The 27,059-nt window shown below is 40.5% G+C and overlaps 1 protein-coding gene across 4 annotated transcripts in view; it reads right to left on the bottom strand.

Annotated features, from left to right (window-relative positions):
* PARVB (parvin beta) overlaps positions 1 to 27,059 on the bottom strand; it is a 70,763-nt gene that overhangs the window by 7,698 nt on the left and 36,006 nt on the right. For all 4 annotated transcript variants that reach the window (XM_065032765.1, XM_005508843.3, XM_005508842.3 and 1 more), the window contains exons 4-12: positions 23,036 to 23,138; positions 19,799 to 19,939; positions 18,798 to 18,913; positions 12,644 to 12,702; positions 10,916 to 10,935; positions 9,155 to 9,216; positions 8,004 to 8,072; positions 5,715 to 5,816; positions 2,285 to 2,357 (exon numbers count right to left, since the gene is read on the bottom strand). In XM_065032765.1, the coding sequence (XP_064888837.1) occupies positions 2,285 to 2,357; positions 5,715 to 5,816; positions 8,004 to 8,072; positions 9,155 to 9,216; positions 10,916 to 10,935; positions 12,644 to 12,702; positions 18,798 to 18,913; positions 19,799 to 19,939; positions 23,036 to 23,138 (745 nt within the window). The remainder of the gene's footprint in view (positions 1 to 2,284; positions 2,358 to 5,714; positions 5,817 to 8,003; positions 8,073 to 9,154; positions 9,217 to 10,915; positions 10,936 to 12,643; positions 12,703 to 18,797; positions 18,914 to 19,798; positions 19,940 to 23,035; positions 23,139 to 27,059) is intronic.

Raw genomic sequence — 27,059 nt, 5'->3', positions numbered from 1 at the left:
AAACTGTGATGTTCTGCTCTACACAATGTTTTACATGCAAATCCTACAACCAATTCAAAAGGCACATACAACCCAATTCACACTAAAGGACATGGATTCACCTAACAGGTCTTGCAGACTATTTAGAAAAAAACAATACATCAATATGGTATTAACATAGTATACTATACATAAATCCTTTTGCAGGGGATCAGAGTCTGTGACAAAATTAATTCTTCTTCTAAGAAACATGTATTACGTGACTGTACTGACTATCAGGATCCTACAGAGGATTTGATGAAACTACGGCGACAAGCGAAGTCCAAGGTGTTCCCATCCTTTCCAGAGGAGCAGCCTTTCAAGAGTGACAGTTTCAAAGGCAATTGCAGCCACACAGACACTACAGGAGCACACTCACTCCAGCAGCCATGACCTCCTGCCAGCGGGAATGGGTGCAAGCACAGAAGAGGAATCATAGAATCACAGAACCATAGAATGTCCTGAGTTGGAAGGGACTCACAAGGATCACCGAGTCCAGCTCCTGTCCTTGAATAGCACAACCCCACAGTTCACACCATGTGTCTGAGGGCCTTGTCCAGTCTCTTCCTGAACACCGTCAGGCTTGGGGCCGTGACACCTCCTTGGGGAGCCTGTTCCAGTGCTCCAACACCCTCTGGGGAAGAACCTTTTCCTAATGTCCAATCTAAACCTCCCTGGCACATCTTCCTGACATTCCCTTGGGTTCTGTCACTGGTCACCAGAGAGAAGAGATCAGCACTTGCCCCTCCACCTCCCCTTGTGAGGAAGCTGTAGCCACCATGAGTTCTCCCCTCAGTCTCCTCCAGGCTGGACAAACCAAGTGACTTTAGCTGCTCCTCATACAGCTCCCCCTCTAAAACCTTCACCAAATTTGTGGCCTCCTCTGGACACTCTCCAGTATACACACAAGGAAGGAATACACACAAGAGACCATACATCCTGCAGCCGCAAAAACTGAAAAGGAAAGTTTTATTAGCTAATTGGGCTCTCTAACTTCTATCAATACTTAAATTTTCAATCAGCAAAACACTTAAACATATTCTGCTGCTTACTGAATCTACACACCTTGATTGGAGCAAACAAAAGATCTGCTATCATGTTGTACCACTCATGATACTGTAAGGATATAAGATAGCCTTATGGGAAGATAATCTCTGTTAAACCAACCAGTGAAAACAAAAGACAAGCTTTCAACTAGAGAAGTCTTCTCCTAGGTTTTTAACATTTTCTTTCTCTCTCAAAACAGGCTTATCTAGCTTACCTGGTCTCCTACTGCAATCTCTTTAATCCTTCCACTCAAAAACCTGCTGTTCTTTATCCTACATTCACATTTCTCCAGCTTCCTTGTCTCGTCATACACCCACTGACTCAGCTCCAATAGTAAGAACAGCCCTTCATTTTCCCAAGTTAGTGTCTCGTCTCACCACATTCTTCAGGAGCACTTTTCATCCCCAAATTTAAAAGAACAGCACTGACAGGATACAGATGCATTTAATAACGTCTTTTGCTTTTTTCCTCAACAATGTCCAGCTCCATGATTTGTTAGTCGATTTACTATCACAACTTTGGCTCATTTTAAGTCAGACTGAACATTTCTTAGAGGTTCCTTATTTTCCTTTTTTCTGCAGAAGCCTCTAACACATACGTAGTTTGTAACACCAGGAATAAAAATTGCTCATTTAGCAGTCGTAAAGCTTTAATCCCTCTTTTTATCCCTGATGCAAATAACAATGCAGACTTTACCATTAACTAATTTCAACGTTCAGAGACTTTAAAGGAAAACTCTGTTTTTATTACTACACTTTTCAATTCTGACTCCCAAGTCCACATACATCAAGAAGAGAGTTTGCTTCTGGTTCTAAAAAAAAACCAAACAACCAAAGCCTATCACATTACCTATCACTGAAATTTGATCACAAGAGTCCAAACTAGCGCTAACTGTAAGAAGTATGAGAATTAGATAATTAAAAGCTTCCTGCTTGGATTGTTGTTAAGAATACCAGCTGAATTTATAATATAGCACTGAATAGCTCTTTTATCATTCACTAAAGCCAGACTTGAACACCTCAGTGAACCTATTCCAGAGAAGAAACAGGTAAGGGTGTACCCCAAACACAGACAATGAATCCTTCGGAAAACTGTCAAGAGCAGCATTTACAGCTCCACTTTGTAGTACAACTGCTCCTGTCCCAAATGGAGTTGCACTTGAAATGCACCTGCTGTTATGTCTTTATTTACAGTTTAAAGCTACACAGAACATCCATACCTTCAGGGCGAGCTTTTGGTTTCTTTAGTCCTCCATCTTGCATCAGCTCAAAAGCAAAGGAAACATTATGGACCTGAAAGAAGTAAAGTATTTGGAATCTCAAAGTCATGTAGGCATTAAAAGCCTTTAATCAAATTTTTTAAATGCTTTATTCTCCCTATACTTGACATATAGAATGACAATTCTATTTAAATCAATATTAAACATTCACATGTTCAAGCATGGCAGAAAGTACATATGGGTGATTAAGAAATGAAGTCTGGTATCTTATAGGGCTGACATTCACTTTTTGATATAAAGGAAGTAATTTAAGATTTCCAAATTTGAAGTGTAAAAATGTGACTGGGTACCACATTAACCAGGAAACTCCATTAAGCCCCGATCTCAGTCTCTATGGCTGAGGCCAGAGAGCTCCCAGTAACAACTACAGCAAAGCTGCAGTTTGTTGAGTTCTTCCTGAGCCTTTTTTTTTTAATGACTACAAGGCAAGAAATCACTTGGCACCCAGGCAACAAGGAATGTAACAGAAGTGACATAACTGAACAGAGATGAGAAAATACATATGAGTGCATAAGAAAGAAGAAATAATGACACTAAATGAAATTATTTTCAAACAACATTAGTCTTTTCTGCGTTATTATCAGCTGCATATCAAGCAACATCAACATCACATCACCAAGGAGTCAGGCTGTTTGTTGCATGGCATTGTGTTAACCCCTTAGTCTCTTGGTGCTTTGGTCTCCTCTACTTGAAAACAAAGATAAAAGTCAAATTAAGTTCCTCTAATGAAAGTTAGCAAAAGGCTTCATGGTGGCAGATCCCGGACAGACTGTGCAATGAACTTGCAAAATAAGCTGGGCTCAACTGTGCAGAAAGTGCTCCCTGAGCAAGCCACGAAGGATCATCCACAAACATGCAGTCAGAGTAAAGAAAACGGACAAAAAAGAAAAATGCAAGAATGTGGGTGTCTTCTTTTCATCTATCCTCTGAGGAGCAAACATTATGGTTTAAAGAGATCTGTATAGCAGCTTTCTTAACCATGCTTACCAAAATTTAAGCAAAGTAATTTGGATTATGAATTCCGTGCATTTTTGCTGCTGCAAATGACAGTTCTGGAGATATACAGCAAGGGGAAAAGATTTAATTAAAGCTACTCATCTTGAAAATCAGGGAGTTACACATCCAGAGATCACCTGCAATAAGGCAGAAAGGCCCCTTTCACTGGCGCTTATTGCTCAGGGCTTCATTAATTTTTTTTATCTGGTACAGTTCCTCCTCATTCATTGTGACAAAAACTTTAAAGATGAAAGTATTTTTTCCTTTCCCAAAAACACAGAGTCTCCATATTCTTCTTTGATTTACAAATTCCCTTTCCTCAAGGCAGAGTCTCCACACAAAACCACAACATTACTTCAGGAATACCAGATAATTTTATGAATTTAAACTGGTAACAACAAAATCATGACTGAACAGGTGCCGGCTAAAACTCAGCATTTCTACAAGGGGAAAAATTCAAGATACTAGGATAGAACAGCAAAAGAAAGTTATAAAGGAGAGCTTGTATAAGACGTAACAGATAACCATTTTCCCATTGCTCTACCAGGTTCCTGTGCAGTATACAACATTCAGAATGAACTAATCCCCATCTTACCCACAAACTTAACACCTAAAGAAGATCCTCTTACCAGAGCCTTATTTCCTGCCTTCAGGGAGCCCCTTTAAGCTCCCAAATAGCAACTACTCACCTCCCGAGGAAGTCAGCAAACCCTGTATAACCTATAGAACCAGCAGGCTCAGCACATTAGCCTTGGTCTGTAACAGCGCTCATTCAGTGCAGCTCCATTTCCTCTTGCAATGCTGATATGATCTACCTGGGCAAATCTGGGATGTTCTACCAGTGATGAAGTCCCATCTCTCAGAGAGCAGGTGCTCTTACTGAGGGGTGATTGACAGCAATAATCTGCTCCGAAGTCTGAAAATCTGTACTGAAAACCCCACCATTTTAAACAGCCCTTGCCTTACAAAGCATCTGATCTTTAAATTTTGCCAGGGTTTCCACTCCTAACTGACCTAGACATCTCCTGCTCCAGTTCAGCGAACACAAAACTTGCATCCTCTCCACTGCAGAACCTGGCAGAATAAAATGCAGAAGGCTGATGAATTACTCCGGCACAACCAAGCCCAGAGTATTCTGATACCAGGCACTGAATATACACAGGTGTGTGTGCATGTCCAGGAACAACTGCAGAAAGAAGCAAACTTTTGCTCATGACAACAAAATATGTGTTAAGCACTCTTCTCATCATGAACACTAGAAAGGACACAGGACAATGGAGCAAGTGTGGGGCTAAAACCAGAACGCCTATTTTGTCTCCTTCCATCTCTAATACCCTAAGAGTAAGACAATCTAAGACTGCAAAGAATCCACTCTTCTTCCTCAAAGCTTATTTCAGTGCTATTTGGCAGCAAGTCATTCACTCCTTACTAAACAGAAAGAAATATCCAAAAATGTCAAGATAGCATTCTCTCAAGTTAAAGTCAGCAATGTTGGCAATGATCCTGGACACAGAACCAGAAGTCTGTCCTCACAAATTGACTTCAGACAGGCAATTTTTGGCATGCTCCCTTCCTGGCAGGATCAGGGCATCCATCCTGGGTTTCGATCAGCTCCAAAACATGTTACCTATGAGCACTCAATATATAGTTTCTAACCCCAGATCAACCAAAAACCATGGCCCAGGTAGCACCTCTTCTACTACAGTATCTCATTTACATTTCAAGTAACTATATTTGTTCATTGTAGGAACATTAAATAAACTACAGAAAAAGAACTAATGCGTATTAGGTAACTGATACTAATGAGATGAGGGGGCAGTTTTTGGGGATGACATTCTGTGACTTTGAGAAGAAGCACTATCTCCATGTCAGTTCCAGTGTATAGAATGCAATTAAAGCAGAGTTTCCCATCTCTCACCTTCTGTCTTTCTTGCCTGTTTTTGCATAGTACCTATTAAGCAGGGCCAGACATCAACTCTGCTGTCTAGCACAAGGCATCCCTGCACACAAAAACACTTCAGGCAGTACTGCAATTTAATAAGTCACTTTGATTATGCAAAGTGTTACACAGTACAAAACACTTATTACTGATTTATTCATTCTGGATATTCACGAGCTTTATGTGTCACTTGATGCTAGTACCAGAATACCCTTCTTGCTTAACTATGGGGAATTTACCCATTCATTTCACAAGCAACTTTTAGTGGTATTAATTAACTGTCAAGTGTCACACTTCGTGCATCTTTGCTACAGCTCCTGAACAGAAGAATGTACCAGGTTCTGATTTACTGGGCACAAAGAGAAAGGACACAAGGATTGGAAAATACCATGTGGTAAGAAAGCAAAAAGAATATAACCTGGAATTTTTACCCACCTTTTGATCAAAACTTTCAGGTGTTAAGTAGAAGTTGTGAAGTGGAACAAAATAGTCTTCAAGAAGACCCATGAGTAAAACCAAATAAACACCATCTGCGAACTAAGTAGAAATAGTGATGACATTCCTAGGTGAAAACATCTGTTTTCAAATAAGCATTCATAAGCAAGCAGGACAAATAATGTTTGGCCCAAATCATGTGCATTGATTTCTACCACTGTTGTTTGCTAACACAGAAATGCAACATGGCTCAGGAGTCACAGACTGCTCCTTTCAGGCACAGCAAGGGATTGACAGCAAGTGTAACAAGCATTCAGGTCTTTGTTTCATCTGCACCCTGGATTCCCCTCTACCCTTGCAATCACCAGTGCAGCTAAGCAAGCTCAATCAGTTTGTTCTTAAGAGCCTGTTGATATAGCTGCTTTCTTGCCAGTTCTCTGAAGAAAATTAAAAAAAAACACAGGATACAAGGCTTTCTCCCTACATCTGGTAGCATTATTTCCCCTACTCACTTCCTGAGCAAAACAAGGAAGCCCATCAGCTATTGCTGTAGCATTAACCCATGCAAGAGCATGTGCCAATGACTATTTATATTACTTACACAGAGTAAATAGCTTTAAGCAAAAGAAGCTGAAAGCAATTCACCTGGGAGCCATCTACAATTTGTACTCCTTAGTTGCGCAGAGTATTATCCCCAGCCAGTTATTTATTTCTGAGGCTATTGAATACTTTGGGGTGAGGTTAGAGTATATATGTCTGCTCTTGCTTTTCCTCATGCTCATTTTATTTGCCTGAGGAATCTTGGCAACCTCGCTACATTATTTAACAAAGCTTTTCTGATTTAAAAAAAAGGAAAAAAACCCCATACACACACAACCAACAACAACAGCCTCCTGGAAACATATTCCATCATTATATACTCCCAGTCCTACTGCTACAGCACCTGGTCATTTCAACCACAACCCCTCTTAAGTCGTTTGTATTGGACATTCAAATCCCCGTCCTTAATCAGAACTTGAAATTGTCTCCCCTATCACAGGTAGGAAGTTTAACTTCATAAAATAATTGGGTTTCCAAGTCAAAACAGATTGTTTACAGTTTCAGTAAATACTAAAGAACATAATAAATACCTTCAGCAACACTGTTTGGTATTCCTACCTACTGGCTACGGGGGGTGGCTAATGTTATGTATTTCAAACAGACTTCTCAGTTGTGATCCTGATATGGCATTTGCAACATCCTCTAATCTTCTCAAAAATAAATTGTTGGGTATTTCCAAGGCATTAAGCCACAATTTCTTGTGACAGATCAGATCCAGTCACCCATTTATTCCAGCAAAGATATAAAATAGCAGTGAATGACTGGTATTAAACTAAGCCAGGCTCAGACCAATTACCCATAGCCCTGGTATAATTCTCTAGATGCCATGCTTCTTTTTTTGCCAGGACAATAAGATAACCATCTCTGCACAGTTCAGTGGCATCTGAAAACAATAATTGCTTCTGCTTAGCCAAGACCATACCCAAAAATGGCTTAATTTTACCTGTAAAAGGAGAACTACTCCAGTGACTCTGAAATCCACACTAACTTAGAGTTTCCAGGACAGAACTCCTCTGAGCACACAGAGGTGGCTTACAGTCACCTCCACCAGCTTTAAACAAAACAACCTGGATACTGCTGGCAGCCAAGCCACCGCAGCACAGGAGCTTCGAGTCGTTAATCCGCATTGCTGAGGAGCAAGCACAGTGCGTGCACTCTCAAGATAGCAGGGTAAAGAGGAGGATTCAAAGGCCTTTGCTGCCACAGCAAAATTGTTTCCAGGCCCGCTTTGATGTGATCAAAGCTCACACTGATATCTCTATGATGAACTGCACACTCCAGCCCCCATGCAGCCAGCGGTCCAGAGCTCATGCCAGTTCATTGGGAACCATCACAGCTGGAAAAGACACAGCCCACCACCCACCCCTAAGTGCAGCAACTGCTCTGCAGCACTCTGCTTCGATACCAGAGACAAGCTCCCCTGAAATCCAGCTGTATTCTACAGTCATTTATATGGCTACATTAAATACTCAGGAATTTCACCTGATACAAGTCAAAAGCCACATGAAGTACATGTAAATATAAGTAAAAGAAACAAGCATAATGTCATTGCTACTGAAAAGACAGATCCCCAGTCCCATAAATTAACATGCCCAAGACAAACAGTTCCATAACAAGGTTTTATGGAGCAAGGGCCTAGATTTGCCATTTACACACTTAGATTACATACAAAAAGACAAAGTCTCCTACCTGGGTTTCTAACTCTGTTACTTCCAAATTCAGTTTATTCAAGTGTTTGTTCACAAAGGTGATCAGAGACTATAAAAGAAAACACCAGAACCAGTGATGTTAGAAACTACAGTCAGTGCCTACACGAAAGGGTTAACATAGTATTTTAAGACATTTTTTAAGCTTAATAAATATGCATATGTGCTATTTGCTTTTGCATAAATAAGTACAGAAAACTGAAAATAACTCGGTCACACAGTCATTTTGCTGCACCATATGCCAGAAGTCACCAGATGGTGCTATTACACACAGCTTACTGTAAGTTATTTTTCCTGGCATGTACACATATTTTACTGTCACTGGAAAAAGCTATGATGACATTGGTTCTTTTGTAGGTTCTTTGTGAAGATGAAGCAAGGAGATTCATTTACTGCCCACACTAATCTCTTCAGGTTCCTTGAGAAGATCCACTGCCTAAGAGCAAGGTACCAGCAGCACTGAGCTAGAACTCCCAGGAGAAGATGCCAAGAGCACACAGTCCTGCACACATCTCTGCTCCTGGAGTGATGTGTGCATGTCAATTAGCAAATTACAGGTAGGCTGTAACCCAGGTCTGGCATTTCTGTTTCCCCTAGGAAGCAGACAGGCAAGATCCTGCTACTATGAGACAGAGACATGCTCACGTACTGAAGCACAGAGATTTGCCAGCCTCCTGACATCACTTCCAGAACTGACACAGATAGGGTGTTAAGACTTCTGTTGTGTGGACAGAGTTAACTTCATTCTCCATCAACTCTAAGAACACTCTTCTAGAAGGTGTTTCAGATCAGAAAGATAAAACCTTCCAGAGACTTCAAAGCATTACTTTAAATGCATACGTCATCTGTTTTATATAAAGCAAAGGGACAAATTACAGTGATCTTCACATACTATTTAACATACTAAATAGCTTAACATCAGTGTTGGAACAAACTGGTGGAACAATGGGGAGTCTCTTCATTATGTGTTCTCTAAGGCTAACAAGAGCTGGCAGAGATCAACAGCAACTTTACCCCTCCACTTTGTCTAGCACAGAGATTTCTTCTGCAATTTTCCAGATATTTCTGGATATCCTTCAAAAAGCATAAGAAAAAAAGCAATGTAGCAAACAAAACTTGAATTTCATTTTTTACCTTTTTGACTACGCTGAGTTTGTCTGGTGCATGATCAAAGAGTGTGTCAAAGGCATCACGCTCTGGTTTTAGAGGGGGGGAAAAAAAGGTAAAATTAATAGACCTCCAACAGCCAAGTATGGGAAGCAGGTTATGTGTCACAGGCTTACAGGTCCATCTCAGAAAACTGCAAAACAGAGACTCAAGCTAAAAGTTGTCACCCTGTTTTGGTGTCTAACTAAACACCAGACTGAACTCCCCTGGGAATTTTATAGGTAACAGAAAATCAACATATCATTCTCTGATTGCTCTTTTCTGCCATTCATAACTGGTAAACAAAACATCTAGGTGGAGGAAACATTAAAATGCAACACCAGTTCTGACTGTGCCCCAATCCTACCTTAAACGGTGAGGCACTGGAACATCACCTGGTTTTGGTGCACTACAGCTACAATGACAGCTACGGTTGTGTCCACCTCTCGGCATCAAAATCAGAAATTCACTTGGTTAATTTAAAATTACTGGTAGTACTCATGACTTCAGTAAAGCTTAAAACTGAACACGAGTGAAATCCGATTCAGTAATGAAGAGCAAAGCTTACATACAGTATGAAGATTTAAATTCTGTTTAGACCTTCAAAGCATTGTATAACAATATCTAAGCCAAAATAAAATCTACTAGATTTATTTTATTATTGCAACATTTCATATTGTGGCAGCTTTGGGTTGACTGAAATTTTCCAAACACTAAGATTTTTGGACAACAACTGTCATCATCATGTAAAACAAGAAAAAAATGGAAATCTAACTTGATTGCAGTTGCATTAAAAAAAAAAACAAACATACAAAATGCTGTAAAAGTGTGCACATTTTAACTTTCACCATGGTCTTCAACTGTTTTTCCAAGTTCAAATTATTTTTATTTACAGAACATATTTTAATAGGTTTCTATTGTTAAATAAACATTTACTATCCAAATTCCTTTGGTATCTGAAGATATGTTATCCAGCCCCTATAGCCCCCTGACATTACTTGTTTTCTGAGTACCTTCTTAATTATTAATGTTGATACTCTGCAAAAGGGGAAATGGTAGTGTAATTGCGGAGCAGAGAAACTAAATGATTTGTTCTTCATCACACAAAGGTGAGAAGTGGTTACTCAATGCCACTAACAAAACTATACACCAAAACAGAAGTCTCTTGGCAGTGACACCAAAATAACTTATTTTTCTTTAGAAGAACAGATCTAAGGTTGGTCAGGTCTAAACTCTATAATCTAGTGAACATGGAAGAGATAAAGACGCTCCATGAAAAGGAATTAGAAAAGGATGACTGGTCGCTGAAAATGGACAGAAAAGCAGAACTTTCTTAGACCTCATACCATACGTTCAGTCATTTTCATGTATTCATTTATACATAAACTAAATGGCCACATTATGAAGAAGGTGTAACTTTTATTGCTGGGAGTTGCAAAGATTTTCTCTTGAAAGCTACTAACAACAGTACTAGGAAATATTGCCCTGTGCAGCATTTTTGCTATTCACTGCTTACAAATGAAAACTAATCAATAGAGACCAGTCCGAAGAGCACAAGCAGTATACTGGATGATCTGGTTCTACCAATTATACACCACATCTGTATGGAGTAACAAAACCTGCCCCCGCAATGCATTCCAACCCCATGGGATTGCTCAATCCATTGTCTTGATGTGCTGAAGGAAAACAGACAAGATTTCTGTGCCTGACATGAATTAAAAAAAAATCAGAGTCAACTTTGTTACTTACCAAATCTTCCCATCATCATCCTGCAAGTCAGAGCATTGAAAAATATCAGGTTAGTTCATGAATAATCACTTTGAAAAGACAAGACCATGGGTTTAACGGGCCTTTTCCTGCAAGATGCCGAGGGCTAACCACTCCTATCAGGTCAGGAGGCTGAGTATGCTGCAGACCAGATCCAACCTGCTGCAGGAACAGGGAGATGCATTTGAAATGAATGGAAATGCATAATTATGTTTTACACATAATTATGATTTCTCATGCATAACTATTTTTATCAAGAGTGAATGAACAAATGTATTTCTGAATGCAGTTTCTACAAATATAGTCATCAGATGCTACACCACACAGCTCAGAAGTAGCAAGGCTATCTATCTCACATACATCATATTTGGATATTATGTAAATAAAACTGCCACATATGAATTATATACACAGCCAGTGACATCACCAGACATACTGCAGATGTTTATCTGCTGAGAATCAGGCCCTGATTTGCACAGAGGAATTTGAAAGTATTCAATGAATGTTGGATTCTGCTGATCATTGCATTTTCCATAGCTATACTTATATCTGGGTAGACAACACATTAAACAGTAAACCTCTTAATATCGTGTAATATTAAACAACTTAATAAAATAAATGTATAAACATACACGCAAATCTGTAAATGTATTTCATGCTAAAAAATGTCTAAACCCCGCTGCACAGATTACATCTTACAAACCACATCTGAAGGAGAGGACAAGAAAACTACATTATTCAAGAGCACCGGAGTGAAGGGAGGTATTTTGGCCCACAATCCTGTGGCAGAGCTCTGATCCTACAAAAAAACACTATGAGATCTTCAGTGTCTACACAGGGATGTTATGATCTCATTTCTGAGTGTTTCCATCTGAAAGATCTTCCCCACTGAGCTAGCCACATGGTACTTCATTTATCTTCAAAGTCACGGAAAGCTGAGCCAACATGCTGATAAACTGAATGAGGGCTCACGTAAGCCCCTCTTAGAAGAGCTGCCTTCAGGCCATGCAAAGGAGAATCTCAGCTTTTATTTGCAGCCAAAGTGCGTGCCTAGCCTTCTCCTTATACAAAGGACTATAAAAACACAAAGCAACTCAAAGCTGTTGCAAAACTGCAGAGGGAAGAGGTTTAATTATTTGATTTATTTTTGCTGAGCTCTAGTCCTGAGGTACTATATGAGAACAGAGATTATCTCTCCTTACAATTTTAACAGGGCATCTATCACTTCAGTTTTGAGCGGTATTTCAAAGAATTGCCTTTTGTCAAGATAATTCTTCCCCAAAATATCTACATTGGCCAGCTTGTGTAGACTGTGCTTTTGGCAAGAAAGGTTGGACCAGAAGATCCTTGTGGTCTCTTCCAACTTGATATTCTATGATTTACTTGAGAGAGGCAACAGCACCGGGCAGAATTAGTTATATATGGCTACCCGCAGAAGGCAGGGTGGGGAAAGGGCCCACAAAGGTCACTTTCAATGAACTATTCAGTTAAATGCTCCTATAAAACAAAAATGACAATAAAACACTTTTCTCCTTTGTGACGTATTTCCAGTGCCCGAGTTATTTCTATATAGATAAAAAAGCACCATGTTAAGGGATTTTGTTAATTTAGCAGGAGCAAGAGGAAGATTACATTTCTGTTTTGTCTTTGCAAAAGGTTTCACATCATGCACCACAAACACATGCTGAAGCTAAAGAACTTTGTGCTTACTCTGTTGTAGTCGTCAGCTCCTCTGTAACGTGAGTTGTCTGAAGGAGGCCTTCGCGTTTCTGGAAAGCAAGACAGAGTTAAAAACGGAGATGGCATTAGTAAAGAAGAAACTCATTAGGGGCTCTGCAGCATTCAGTGTCTCAGAATCCCAGAGTAGAAATCTGGATAAAGCATGCTTGCTGCATTTCATAGAGGTAAGAGGTGAAACAGCTGACACAGGAGGGCTCACTCCCAGAACAGTGGCATTTATCAGGCTGACAGCCAAATGGATGTTTGGGAAATGTGTGTGTATAGATATATATTTGCAGCCAACAAACTCACTAACAATTCTACTCCTGAGACCAGAGTCAACATCGTGCTTGGAACACAAATTAGACAGAGTTTGTCAGACCTGTCTTAAATTCCCCAAGAGCACTCGTTCATGTCACAGTATCAACCAACAATTCGACATAATTGGCAGCCTGGTTCTCCGGAGAGCTCCGTGGCTGAAATAACACGGATGGCTGCCCCAGGCCAGGGCTCCGGTGTGCCGGCAAAGCTCTGCGGGCATGAGGGCAGCTCGCCTAGAGCAGGGACACTACTGAGGCCACCAGCCACGTGTCTGTCAGGAAAACATCCACCAAGGAAACACAGGGAGCATAAAAAGCCCAACTAGTGATCTCACAACAAGTAATACTTCCTTGTTACTGGGTTTTCTCTCCTTGGGATTTTCTGCATGAATAAGGACTCTCCTAACTGACAGAGAGACATCATACAGCAAGACCCAGTTTCAAAACAGCCACCTGAGCTCTGTTAAGACACAGTCCCCTGACAAAGAGAGGGCCAAATGTTTTTGAGCCTCTCCAGGGTTTTGGAGACACAGCACATGCCTCACAGAGGCTGGAAGTGGTTCCACCCGAGTCAGAAACTTTCTCAATGTTTCTATGGGTCCCTTACAAAATTATGGGATAAAGCCTTATGCCTGAAAGGCGGAATTTCTTTCCTCCTTTCTTTATACTTAAAAAGCTGACACAAAGAGCTCAAATCTCAGCAGTCATCTGTGACAAACAGGTCCAGGGAAGTGATTGTTCCCCCGTACTCGGTGCTCATGAGGCTGCACCTGGAATCCTGTGTTCAGTTTTGGACCCCTCACTACAGTAAAGACATCCAGGTGCTGGAGAGAGTTCAGAGAAGCGCAACGAAGCTGGTGATGGTCCTGGAGCACAAGTCTGATGAGGAACAGCTGAGGGAACTGGGGCTGTTCAGCCTGGAGAAAAGAAGGCTGAGGGGAGACCTTACAACTACCTGAAAGGAGGTTGTAGCATGAAGGGTGTTGGGCTCTTCTCCCAAGTAACAAGTGACAGGACAAGAAAAAATGGCTCCAAGTTTCATCAGGGAAGGTTCAGATTGGATATTAGGAAAACCTTCTTCACGGAAATGGTTGTCAGGCATTAGAACAGGCTGCCCAGTTGAGCCACCATCTCTGAAGCTGTTTAAAAGACATGTAGATGAGGTTCTTAGGGACATGGTGTAGAGGTGGACCTGACAGTGTTAGGTTAATGGTTGTACTTGGTGATCTTGAAGGTATTTTCCAACCAAAACAATTCTATGATTCTACCATCTAAGGACCAGGTCCTGCCAGAATGACTTACAGCACAGTCAATAAAGCTGCCAGCTCAGGTAAGCAGAGAAACTGCCCCCCTAGTCACAAGCTCTGTACACACATGCTATCTCAAACATTTTAACCAGCTGAACCCCAAACAAGAACTTACCAGGGAGAACAGCTTTGAAAAGAAACACATCCTTCCCAGAAGCAATCTAAGAAACAAAAATTGCAATCTAAAAAGCAGTAAGAAGAACTCCTGCTGTTCTACTCTCTGCTCAACGAAGGCAGCATTGCTTTCTCCAGCCAGCAGCCAGGGGGCCTGGCTGAAGCACCATGGGGGAGCCATGGTCTCCCATGGCTGTGCTGTCACAGCTCCACACATGAGCCGGGCCCTGGGCTGGATGCTGCCAGCAGGCCACGTCTTCACAGCCCCTCACCTCCCTCTCATGCACACATCTCATCTGGCTCCCCCGGGGGGACCAGGGGACCAGCGCCAGAAGGTTTGGTGAAACAAGCCAGGATGACAGCATGGATGGAAGAATGAGGAAGCATCTGACAGGGCAATGTTTTCTTGCATGCAAAACAATGTTGTCTTTACTCCATCCCACCGCTTCTCTGCTTTATTGACACAGGTTTCTGGACCTTCCAGACACCATGTACCCCAGGGAGAAGATGCTATAAACTGCGAACAAAAACTCAGTATGTGGTGGCTAGTGAATAATGCCTCCAAATGCCCGATGAGGAGGAGGAATGGATTCCAACATAGACTCCCCCAAAGATGGAAATGGCACCATTTCTCTGAGGCAGCTGAACATGCTGCTTACACAGCAAGCCTAGGCCCCTCAGCCTTGCAATCCAAAAGCAAATGTCATTATTTGATAAAACTTGTATTCTTTGTACCACCGCCACCAGACACATTTATTCTTCACACTGCCTTTCCTCTGACCTTTCAGTCTGCAACTCAGACTACAAGGGCATTACTGTAAAAATACCTCAGATCTCCCAGCAGCACCAAGGTGGGAAATGCAGCAGTTTCAGAAGTGATGAAGAGGAGAGCTAAGTTCAAAAGAAGGTAACTGCTGAGCCTTGTAAAAATAATCAACACAGGGAGCCTTAAGAAAATTTTTACATTTATTTCTGAGAACATTTTTGTTTCCCTGAATTAGGGTATTTCTTCATCATGGAAGCTTACATTTCAAATATAAGGCAGTATAGTCAGCTGGAAGAAAAATCTCCGGATTTTCAGTTCTCACTGGAAGCACACACTGAAACAATAAAGTTTGTCTCCTCACTTAGGAGGGCTGGCATGAGAGGCAAATGCTGAGTGACACCAGTATTAAAACATGTACTATCTTAGACTCTTAACTCAGCACCTGGAGTAGCTATCAACAGGATCTTAAATAGGATCCACCTAAATCTAAGCTCTGCTAGGACACATCATGTAAAATGTGGATGTACATTGCCAGGGTTTCAGATTTTCTATTTCACACAAAAACCACCAAGAAAACTAATTCTGGAGGTTGATTTCAAGAAGGTTTGAAAGTATCTAGGTTTCCAAAACTCTGTTCTTGAGAGATGCTACCTCACGGTCCCTGTTATAAAATAATATGAACAGAAGTGTTCTTCTGACGGGTTAGTCTCGCAGTTATTCTAGGTGATATTGAGAGACGAGTAGGAAGGCAAAGCAGAAAGTCCTCTCTAAAACGCTTGTGGGTTTCTTAGTAAACTATACAATGCAGGACCAAAAAAGGACAGTGTTTTTTTGACAGATAAAAATCCAGCTACAGATTTTTCTCAGACTATAAATTAATTATTTTTAATTTAAAAAATACAGCACCTTAGGAAAACATGTTGATAAATACTTTCCATGTAGCACACCAAAAATCAGGGAAGAAAAAGTCCACAGCACTTACACAAGCTAATAAGATATTCTGCATAGCTCTGGGATGGGCTGTGGAAATGCACACAATTTGGCTAAGCAATAACTTCCCAAACCAGTATGACTCTCTTATTTTTATAGTGAAAGCACAGCCCTTCTGGGCAAGAAGCAACTCTTGTATCTGCACAGTGTGAGGATGGCTCAACAAATTTGATATTGATAATCCTAAATGTGAAAGTCACCCATGAAACTGAAACGTCACTAGTTTTGAAAACTTCCATGTGGGTGTGTTCTTGCACAACACTCCCAAAACAACCTGCAAGGTTTTCTTGCTGTGGGATCAATTCTGCGAAGCTTACAAAAGTCCCTTAGCAAACCATTGATTAATCCCCTTAAATGCATATTCAAGCATTTAAGCTAAAACCTCTGAGAGCAGACATGTTACACTAATTATGAGCTAGCTTGACAGAACCCTAATCATTATTTGGATTTGTAATAACAGATCATTTCACAATAAATTGATAACTATAATAATAATCTTCTTAATAATAGTTTTCTTGCTTGGATTAAGAACAATATTAACCTCATTACCATTCTGTTTGTTAGTAGTATAACAAAGACTAAATAAAATCCATTTAAAGAGATCTGTGTTACTGAACCAGCATGTATTTTTAGACTAATTCTGGATGCTGGACTACAAAAATTCAGTTTACCAAGCTGTAAGGCAAAATTTCCTGTTTCAGAAGAAACATGCTTCAGTTTACACTGTGCCTTGCTTTCCATTTAAATAAACAAAGCTGAAGAGGTGCAAGTTTTTCCTAGCAGTGGGATGGGGGGCTGAAATGAGACTCCTCTTGCACAGAGCCAGCTGAGGTAGGCCCACAGCCAGCAGTTGCCACAACCATCTCCAGGACTCCAGGCTCTAGGTCCAAGATTAAGTGTTTACAGCCTCTTGAGCATAAATTAACCCTCATTGTACCACTGCTCTGACACCTTCAGAGACTCTCTTGGTGACACAGGAGTCTCTTTCTTCCTTTCTTGCTTCCTTCCTTTCCTCCTTTCCTTAGTTTCTGTCAGCCATTACCTCATCCTACTTCACCACAGCCTTGTCTATAGTCTCAAGACACAGGGACACTGGTGAACGAGATGGCCTCAATGGTCTTCTCTATATCCCTCCAACAGGAAAAGATCTGAAAATATTTTCGCCACGGCCTTCCTTCTGCTACAGGGGTGGAGGGTCCTGAAGCTTGAAATAAGGACAGGGAAAGGGAAGCTTTTCGTATTTACTTAAGGTTTTTTTCTGACTCATCAGTTACAGAAGACATTTCACTGTAGTGTGCAGAAGGATATTTCTAGCATCGGGGTGTCAGAGGACTGTAGACCACTTTATATCTACATTTTCCCTTTCACCTATCCAAGACAGCCAAAAGAAATTTAAAAAGAAATCAGTCTCTTATTTCCATTCAAGTTACTTTCTACCTAACTCACTGTTCTTAAATTGAAAGAAGTACAGCAGACTGCAAGCGGCTCAAAATCACGTCTTAAAGATAACACACACATTTATTGTGAGCCAGAGAGTATCCATCAATTACTCATTTATATCACACTTTGTACCTCTAGAGCATTCAGCCAGACAGTCTGGAAAGTGCCATTATTTAAATGTAAAGCAAAATGAGGCTTGCCTCATCAACCACCATGCAATTGCATCTTGTAAGGGGATCCACATTTGCAAAGCAGAGTCCAAGATCATTTTATCTTCTTTATTCTTGAAAGGAAACCTACTATAGCCTGACAGCTCCAACAATAAATGGCAAGTACAGAAAGGATTTCCACAGCCTGCTGCCAGCAGCTGAGCCTGCCTTGCAACAACAGTGCTGAGCACCACAGCAAATGTCTCAGCATGATCAGAGTCCCAGCTGGAACAGCACTGCCTGGGGTTTCAACAGCTGTTGAGAAGAGCTGGGTTCACATGCCACAGACTGTAGCATCATGGGAGCTTCGGTGAGGTTAGAAGGCAAGATAAAAAGCAAGAGTATATATGTTCCAAAAGTAGAGTCTTTGTAGAGTGAAAGGAAATGGTCAACACCAAGCAGAGAAAGGAATAAGTATAACAATATCTAGGGCAGGAGGGAAGGAGTCAGGGTTCCTCAGGTCAGACCTCTTCTCCATATCTAAGGAAAGCTAACAAAAACACAAGGCTGTGAAAGAAATGATGAAAGCCTATTAGAATGCCAAGGAAAACAACATGTCTAAGTCTGAATAATAAGTCATTTGGGAAAAACAACATCAGTAACAGGCTGCCCAGATTAGGGAGATTGTACATGCTGAAACTCCTTTCTGTGCTCTTTGTGTTTCAGTGGGTTCTCTACAAAAAATGTAAGGCAAAAACCATTTACTAAAGTGCCAGAAGTTACAGACACAACTCTCCCTTACACAAAATCCCATCACATGTTTTTAGCTTGATACTGAAATAGCAAATGGTAAACCTAAACATATTAAAGCTATGATGCTCTTGTGATCACATTTAAGCACACCAAAAATGCATTACTAGGACTGGGACTCTTAATTCCCAAGAATTTTTGAAATAGCAAGAGACCAGGAAGCAATGAATAGGAGCAGCTCAGTAGCACAATATCAGAGTGATAAATAATAATTGTTCTGATCAAATTTTCTTCTGAGTTCATACTCACCCGTACAACTACCACTTGTACAGATACATGTTCAGGCAGTCGAATAGGAGCCCGGAAATGCATTGCCAAAGCTACCAGGAGGTGCAGAATGGAAATCAGATTCTTGCCATGGATTGCTGCAGGGAACAAGGAAAAGGAAGCAAATAAGATAATACTGAGGCCTTATTCTAAACAGATAGTTCTTGGAGAAAGGCAGGTAAAAGGCAGTGAAAAATGCCTCTGGTGAACAGTCGTCTTTTTTGTTTGTTTGTTTGTTTAACCTCTCTACCTTTTTTTTCCTAAATTAACACAGCCTACAACATACTTTTACAAGTTGCAAAGCCTACATTTAACCCTCCCTTCAAGTTACATGCCCAAATTAAAAGTCCAGGCTCTTCAGTGCCCTCTCTAAGTCAATGAAGAAAAAGAGGAGGACTCCATCACTTGCTTTTCACCGTACTGTAGAATACTGGACCATTCTGCTTCTAGCAGACTTTCAGAGTGTTAATACAAGCTCTCCTGGCTGTGAGAGATGAACACCACCCACTACCTAGGTGAAGTGACTTCTCAAATTCCATTCTCAGTTTTGGATTGTAACAGGCCATGCTTGAACAGAGGGCACTTTCTGTTTAGCCTGTCAAAAGATGAATCCTCAAGCAGGGTGCAGGATCCTTTGACTCTCAGCATGGTGGCCTGAAGGATTAGACCAGCCTCTAGTACTAACAAATTCCTCATATCCATAGGGAGTCATATTCAGGAAGCAAACAAAAAAGCTTTTTAATGAAGGCATATGCTTCTAGGAACTTTATCCCATTATTATTTATTATCCCATAGCCTTGTATATCTGTCCTTAAACAAAGACCACAGAAGAAGGTACCAGTTACAATCCATACATGGATGTGGTAAACCTCTACGCAAATAGTTTTTAAAAACACTGCATCACAGAGAATATGATCAAACTATTGATTATCACACCCTCATTGTCTGTGAAGCTGAGACAGAAAGTATAATAGAGCCCTTACAGTCAACATTCCACTTGATTGTCCAGCCATGGGGTCGGAGTAAATCATGGACAGCTTCCAGGACCGTCTGCAACTTTTGTTTCTGACCAATTTCAGATTGCGTCACTTCTGCCACGTTCAGTTTACGGTCAGCCAATTTTTCTGTGTTTTAAAAAAAAAAAAATAAAATAAGAACAACAAAAAGCACAGGCAAAACCAGATTAAACAGGGCCTAGGTGGGATGAGCACAAAGCACTGGGCAGAGCTGAACTCTGCTAGCAATTTTCCAGCAGAATGATTTTCTTCAGAAAGCAAAATAGCTGAAAGCAAACCTTTCATCATTGTGTGTCAATTCCGATAAAACCCATGACAGAAAACTGGTAAGATCTGGCCGAAAATGTTCACCCATCACATGCCAAAATACAGGCACCAAGTTAATGATAACATTTATTGTGCCTTCCATTTTCTTTCATTGCTGAAAAGCATTTGGCACAATACAGCCTTCACTACACAAGTGATCTACACAGGCTTAATGAACTTTTCTAACAATAAGTTAATTTAGGACCAAAAAAGAAGGAAAATACTGTGTGGACATTTACTTCAGCTTGATGGGCATTATTTCAGGATAGCTGAAGGTATGAATTTAAGCTAATGCAAACTTTGCCTTCTCAAAGCATCGAGAGTCATATACTCATATGACCTACAGACTTGTACTAGCTTAGTAGAACTGGTTTAAAGAAACAAGTTGGTACAATCTTGTTTGTCATGTTGTTACGGTATTGTCACGTCATGGTTGATTACTTCCAAATATGAATTAATGCAGGAAATTTTGTAAAATGCTATTATTAAAATTTGAATTTTGTTTCTGTAATATAATTATTTGTTGCCAAAGTCATAGACAAGTTATTCTTCTCTTCCTCTGTATTGTGGCCCTTGCCAAAGACACAGGAGCTGAATTTCTCTCTCTCAATTAAGAGAGCTGATGAAGGTAAGGTAGAGTTCTCCATCCACCAGAGAAAAGCTGATCTGTTTTCCACTTCCTCTCTGTGGGAAAAACACTCAGACTCACTCTGCTGCTGAATCTAGGAGATCAGGACTAATTTTGACTGTTTTTATCAATCTACAGTAGAAAATTTTTATCAGCATCTAAATAATATTAATGGGAAAAATGTTCTTTAGCCAAGATGTCTCTGAGCCTCTTTTAAACTGACTACTAAAACACGCAAATATTATTTTAAATTATTTTAGATATTTAAAAAAAAAAAATCTCCTACAAGATTCATTTTTTGATCACGTGTTATGGCTCCTACCTATTCTCAGCCTAGATTAGCTGACAGTCAGCACACAGAAGTTTATTTCCTCCCACCCTGACACCATGTGTAGCAATCCACTTTGTTTTTGTTTGTTTGTTTATCCATTAGCACCAGAGAGGCTGGAGCCTCTCTCAGTGGCACTACTTGTACCTCGATAAAACTAACTAAACAAGGAGGCCTGCCTCAATCAGCCTGCCAAGCATTTGCTCATCTCGTACTTCAAACTGCTTCAGAATAAGCCCACTGACAAGTTGTTGTCTTTTATCTTTTTGTGTGTGCCTGCCTATCAAGACAGATCTTCTTGAAACTTCTCTCACACATGAGGAATGATAACTACTACTTGAAGTTTAATGACCCTACTTTGCTAGCTTTTTGTGCAGACAGAAGAAGAGATGACTTGCAAAACAGAGAGGCCACTTAATTCTGAGGCCTCAAGCACCAGGAGCACCACCAGAACTATGAAGTGCTTTGCCTCTTGCATCAATGAGACAGCACGAATATGGATAAACAGTATAGGTCTTGCTGGATAAACCAAGACACCGCTGAAGAATTCTTTTTGTGACAACACAAGACTGAGACATGATAGCTTCAGGTCAGGGGAGAAGCATTTGCTCTCCAGTCAGAGGCCCAACAGGAAGAAAATGAGGTAAAAACAGTCCAGTTAAAGTCTCAGGCTGCAAGACGCACATGCCCACCTTTTCTCCTGTAAGATATTCTAAGTCCAGCTAAGATATATATGTATGTGTGTATGTACAACTAAGCACTTTCTAAATGCCTGCAGGCCTGAGGGTGGAACCATTGCCTCCACAGGGAACATAAGAAACCATTAATATCTGTGACAAATGGCTACACTAAAATGTGCTACCACCTGCTGAAGCAGAAGTGTCTATATGTTAAGAAGTAAAACTGTGTACACACAAATAGTCCCCAGATAAAATTAACTCTACACCCCTGCACCACACCACGTCTGGAGGGTCCCAGCTGTAGTCTAATCAAGAAATTAAAAGTACTCTTGTTTTATTCTTCAAGTTATTTTTGAGGAGTTTTAATTGCATACAGAGTAATTGTTGTTAACCAATTTTAAAAGCTTATGAGTGTTCACCAGAATGCTGCAGGTCTGTTATTTTGGGGATATATGCAGAAAATTCAGTAAGCAGCATCCATTAGCACCAGTGGAATTAGCACCACCAAGTCCTTGTGCCCCACTCTGACGCACACTCCCCACATCCCAGCCCACTCTTGAAAACATGTCATAGGTTAAATGAGAGCAGTTTGACTATCTTTCTCCAAGAAACAGTGTGGATTTACAAGGGCACTTGAAGCTTCAAGTCTCTTTGTTTGCTAAAAGCACTCCCGTAAATCACTGTGCCATCACTAGAAGTTTTTCTCCATTGTGCTTCTTGCCTGAGCATACACGTTGCAAAGACGTAAGTGGGTTGCAGAATCATGGCTGCTTAACTGAGTGTATCTCTTCCTGAATCATTCACGCAGAAGTGCACATTATGAGTATGTGCCTGCTGCCATGCATTCTCTTTCTCATTTTTTTTCCCCTAGAATTAATTCTACCAGGACCTCAAAAAAGCTCTCAGCCCAAAAAGCTTTCAGAAGAAAACTACACAGACAGAATTCTGGACGACATGGCTTCTGCTTGGGCCCCCACTGTAATCGCTAATCTCTTCACCTTTTCTCTGCCACATATTTCAGTTGTCTGGACTAGTTTTAGTCCATGAAACAGATATGTAGGAATCACCTGGATTTCTTCCCCTTTCAGCAGACAGCCTGAGAAGAACAGATGGAGAAGCTGATGCCGTAGCTATCAGTGAAACAAACTGTATCCCTGGTGAGATGGTGAGTTACTGCACAGACTTGTTGTCTGCAGCTTTGGAAGAGATTAACTTTGGGCCTCTTCCAGTCCTTGGGGTATTCTTCTCTTAGGTGAACTCACCAAGCAGCTTCTGCAGCACCTGCCCATCATAAAGGTCCTCTTCAAGCTGTTTGACAATGATTCTCTCCTCCACCAGCACATCATTGATCCAGTCAATAAGAACCTGGAAGGACAGAAAAAAAAAAGGCAAATGTCTAAAAACCACTGAAATATGTACCTTCAATTTAAGGCAGCAATCAGGAATATAAAACAGAGCAGGAGTAACCATATTTATGTATTTCAAAGTTACAGAGATACAACAAACAAAAAGATGGTTTTGCTCTTTTTGTTTTTAATTCAGGTCTTGCAGTATGGCAATTTTAGCGCCCTCTATTTTTCCTCATTAAAATGTCTCCTTATTGCACCAATTCTAAAGCAAGTAGCAACTAGCAGCTCTGCAACAATCATCTTTGCTAGTACCTATGTTCTCCAGGTCCCAAATTCAGGTCTTATTTGGTTTATGTGAACGGCAGACCTGCCAGTAGCTGACAACGGTCCCATGATCCCACCTTAATCTCTACCCTGAAGAGACCTGAGCGGTACGCTACAAGTAAGAGCTTCGGAGGGGAAAGAGTGAATGCTCCTACTAACATGAGCTAAACAGACCCACTAGCTAGATCCCTGCCATTAGCAACAGGACAAGACATTTTATTCTTATGGTATTGTAGAATACAGAAGTCTGGAATTACAATTTTGGTTAACTGCGCCTGATAAACATTCTACAACATTTATAATAGTCCCCATATTCTGACTACCATAAGTACAAAAATCATTTGATCACCTGCAAAACAGGAATGAACATAAAGGACCTTTAAAAAGAAAAGGAACTGAGTTAGGTTTTCCAGATGCCAAAGATAATAATTTCCAAACAGTTACAGGAAAAACAGCCTTGACTGCCTGAAGCTGGCAGTAGTGTTTTCCTCCAGTTTTTTATTTGGAAAATTAAATTATTTTCACAAAAATAATATAGTTCTGTGGGAAGAGACGTAAAGTTAAATCCTGCTAAATCTTTGATTCTATAAAGGGAGATGAGTATTATCAATCATAAACATGCAAAATCCAGCAACAAGCTACCTAAAGCAATAAGCCTTATTTTAAAATTCTGCATTTTTTTTATTTTCTTCAATAAAAAGTGCAGATTATTTTAATTCGCTTTCTTATTAGATCCCATACTTTTTTCTGCCTCTTCTCAACAGTCATAATGGTGAAGAAATTTTGTGTTTTTTTTCATATTCAAGAGATTGTGAAACAAAAAGCAAATAAACAAAACATAGATAGGCTGGCACTGGAAAATACACACCTTGGCAATTCAAGTAAACAGGAGTATTTGAATATGTTTTTTAAGTAATTCAACCTGGCTGCTGAGGTTCATTGAATCTACCAACCTCAAGGAAGTTTTGCTAGGCTTTATGTTCAAAAAGAAGTTTACGACCCAAACATGAAATACTAATGCGTCATGTACCTCTAACCTATATCTTTAGTACTTTCAAAGCACGCCGAAAACGTGCAGGGCTGAAACTCAGTTCTAAAAGTAGAGTAAGCAGCAAACTTTAGCTGGGAGATATGGCAACCAGACAATTCATGGAGATGAATGACCTGCACCAGTGCTCACATATGTACATCAGTTTTGCCCTCTAAGCTGCCCAGAGGGCTGAAAAATCTCAACAATAAAAATTACTCCTCTAAAGGGCTTTCTTTTGAAACAAAGGTTTTCTGGTAAGCTGTTCACTACTGAATATCAGCAACTTGTATCAAAAGTGGTCCTCCCTGGAGCAGGTAAAGGAAAGGTGGAGGTGACATTTGAAAATAGATGTGTATATATAAGGACGTGCTCTGCACCAGTATTATTACCCCACTGCTCCCCTGTGACCTTGAGGAACCTCATCTATCACTTGGGCCATTCCCTCTATCAATCAGATGGCCTCTGCTTTGTAGTTACAGCTACGACCACCATTTCAACATATTCAGACAAGTTCCACACTCTTAATGCCACTTGTTGGGCAGAAGGATCACACAGTTTCTCCCTCTCCTTCCCCTGCCTCATGCTGCCTTGCTGCAGCATCTTCATGGAATCATAGAATCAAAGAATCATTCTGAATGGAAAACACCTTTAAGATAATTGAGTCCAACAATTAACCTAACACTGTCACTAAACCACGTCCCTAAGAACCTCATCTACGCATCTTTTAAACACCTCCAGGCATGGTGCCTGAACCACTTCCCTGGGCAGCCTGTTCCAGTGCTTGACAACCCTTTCCATGAAGATGTTTTTCCTAATATCCAATATAAACCTGGCTTGCACTGCCACCTGAGCAGCCCAGCCCGCTGCCACACCAGCTTCCACCGGCACTTGGGGGCCTAGATTGAAAAGGACACTGCAGCACTATGCTCTGGAAGGTACCATCGTCCTCCTGCTTTTGCTGTGGTCATGGGAGAAATGATGGGAAGCTTGTCCCCTGACACATGCTCCAACATGCCCTGGAAACCATCTTGCTCCTGTGTCACAGGGCCTGACATCTATATCACATATGGGCAGAAAGAAAAATGTCTAGGCAATTGTTCTTCCAGCATTTTGCCCTTCTCAGGGTGCCCCTTGAGTAGCCTTTGGGTCAGGTAAACTCTCCCTGCCCAGTCTTTCACCTCTAGACTTAAAGCTGTGATTTTCATACATGTTAGCTACCGTCAGACATAGGGCACCAAGCCTTTGGATTTCCATTGAAAAACCCAACTGAAGTTAGAGATCAGAGATTACAGCCAGCAAAAGTTACACGCAAGAAGATGCAGCCTAAATAAATCCACCAGCAGATCAGAACCATGACCGCATTTGGAGAGAAAACCCCAGTCAGCTATTCTTGTCTCTTTCAATCTTTTTGAGGGGATAGCAGGACATTTTTGGTAAAGGGCTGGAGAGAGACGTTAGACAAGTTAGCAAAGGATTACCACAGCTGGGAGACAAAGAGAAGAGGGATACCATCTTTGGCCTCAAAAACTGTTCACCTGCGACAGAGAAAAGTGACTCCTAAATAATGAGATACTTTCTTGTCTCAGATCATATGGAAAGAGATTTTTTAAGCCTGTCAATAAGGTGACTGCCCAGTTCCAAAATGACACACGTTTGACACATGTAGACACCTGTAGAAAAGCAAATTAAGAAATCAAAGTCATAGAAGATTTGGGTTGTCCATGAGACTTACAGAGCAGACTTTAAAAAACCATCTCAAGTTCAGCTTCAATTATCATTTGATAACCAGATCCCATGGCAGTCCCTGTGGAAAGAGGCCAGATTTTCAGAAGGCCCCAGAAGCTTTGTTAAGGAAGACTCAAAATGCTGAACTATTTGAAAACTGAAATTAACAATTTGTCTTTCCTGTGCTGAATGGTATTGAATGCAGAATCTAGAAAATGCCAAGGAATTTAAAACAAAAATCTGGAAGCACCTTCTAATGTAGGAGCAAACAATTTCCAAGAGCATAGGTACACTGGAATTATAAAGCAGCTTTGGGTACAGGATGTTAAACTACAAAGAATTTAAATGTTTCAGAGAAACTTAGTACTGAAAAACTTTCAGCAAAAAATACACAAAAGAGATACAAATTAAGCAAGGTCTAGCCATAGTTGTTTTATTATTTAAACAGTTCAGCATCTAAATGAAAGCAAAATATCCCAAAGAACATTCTAAATTCTTTAGTATTCAGACTACAACTCCAGCTCTGCTTGAGCAAATGAATTAGCAATTAATATTTAAGAAAAAAAATCCAAGTTTTTAAATTTTTTAATGGCTCTTGAAGCCTGACAAGTGCTGTAATTAAAAAACAAACAAGCCCCAAAAATCTGCTGCCCTACCTCTTGATTTCCTGATTGTCTCTTAATTAGGAGCCTGGAAAAAGTTTCTGCATAGAATTTTTTTTTAACTTTTAAAAGGGAAATAAAGCACCGCGTTCCTTATTGGAATGACTAACATGGAGAAATACTTTCTCACTCTCTGCTCACAGAAAATCAGCTCTACAGTTCTTTGCAGTTGCTTCTTAATGCAAGGAAAGAAGCA

This window comes from Columba livia, chromosome 1, assembly GCF_036013475.1.
Source record: "Columba livia isolate bColLiv1 breed racing homer chromosome 1, bColLiv1.pat.W.v2, whole genome shotgun sequence".
NCBI classification, from domain to species: domain Eukaryota; kingdom Metazoa; phylum Chordata; class Aves; order Columbiformes; family Columbidae; genus Columba; species Columba livia.
This window is presented reverse-complemented; position numbering and strand designations above follow the sequence as displayed.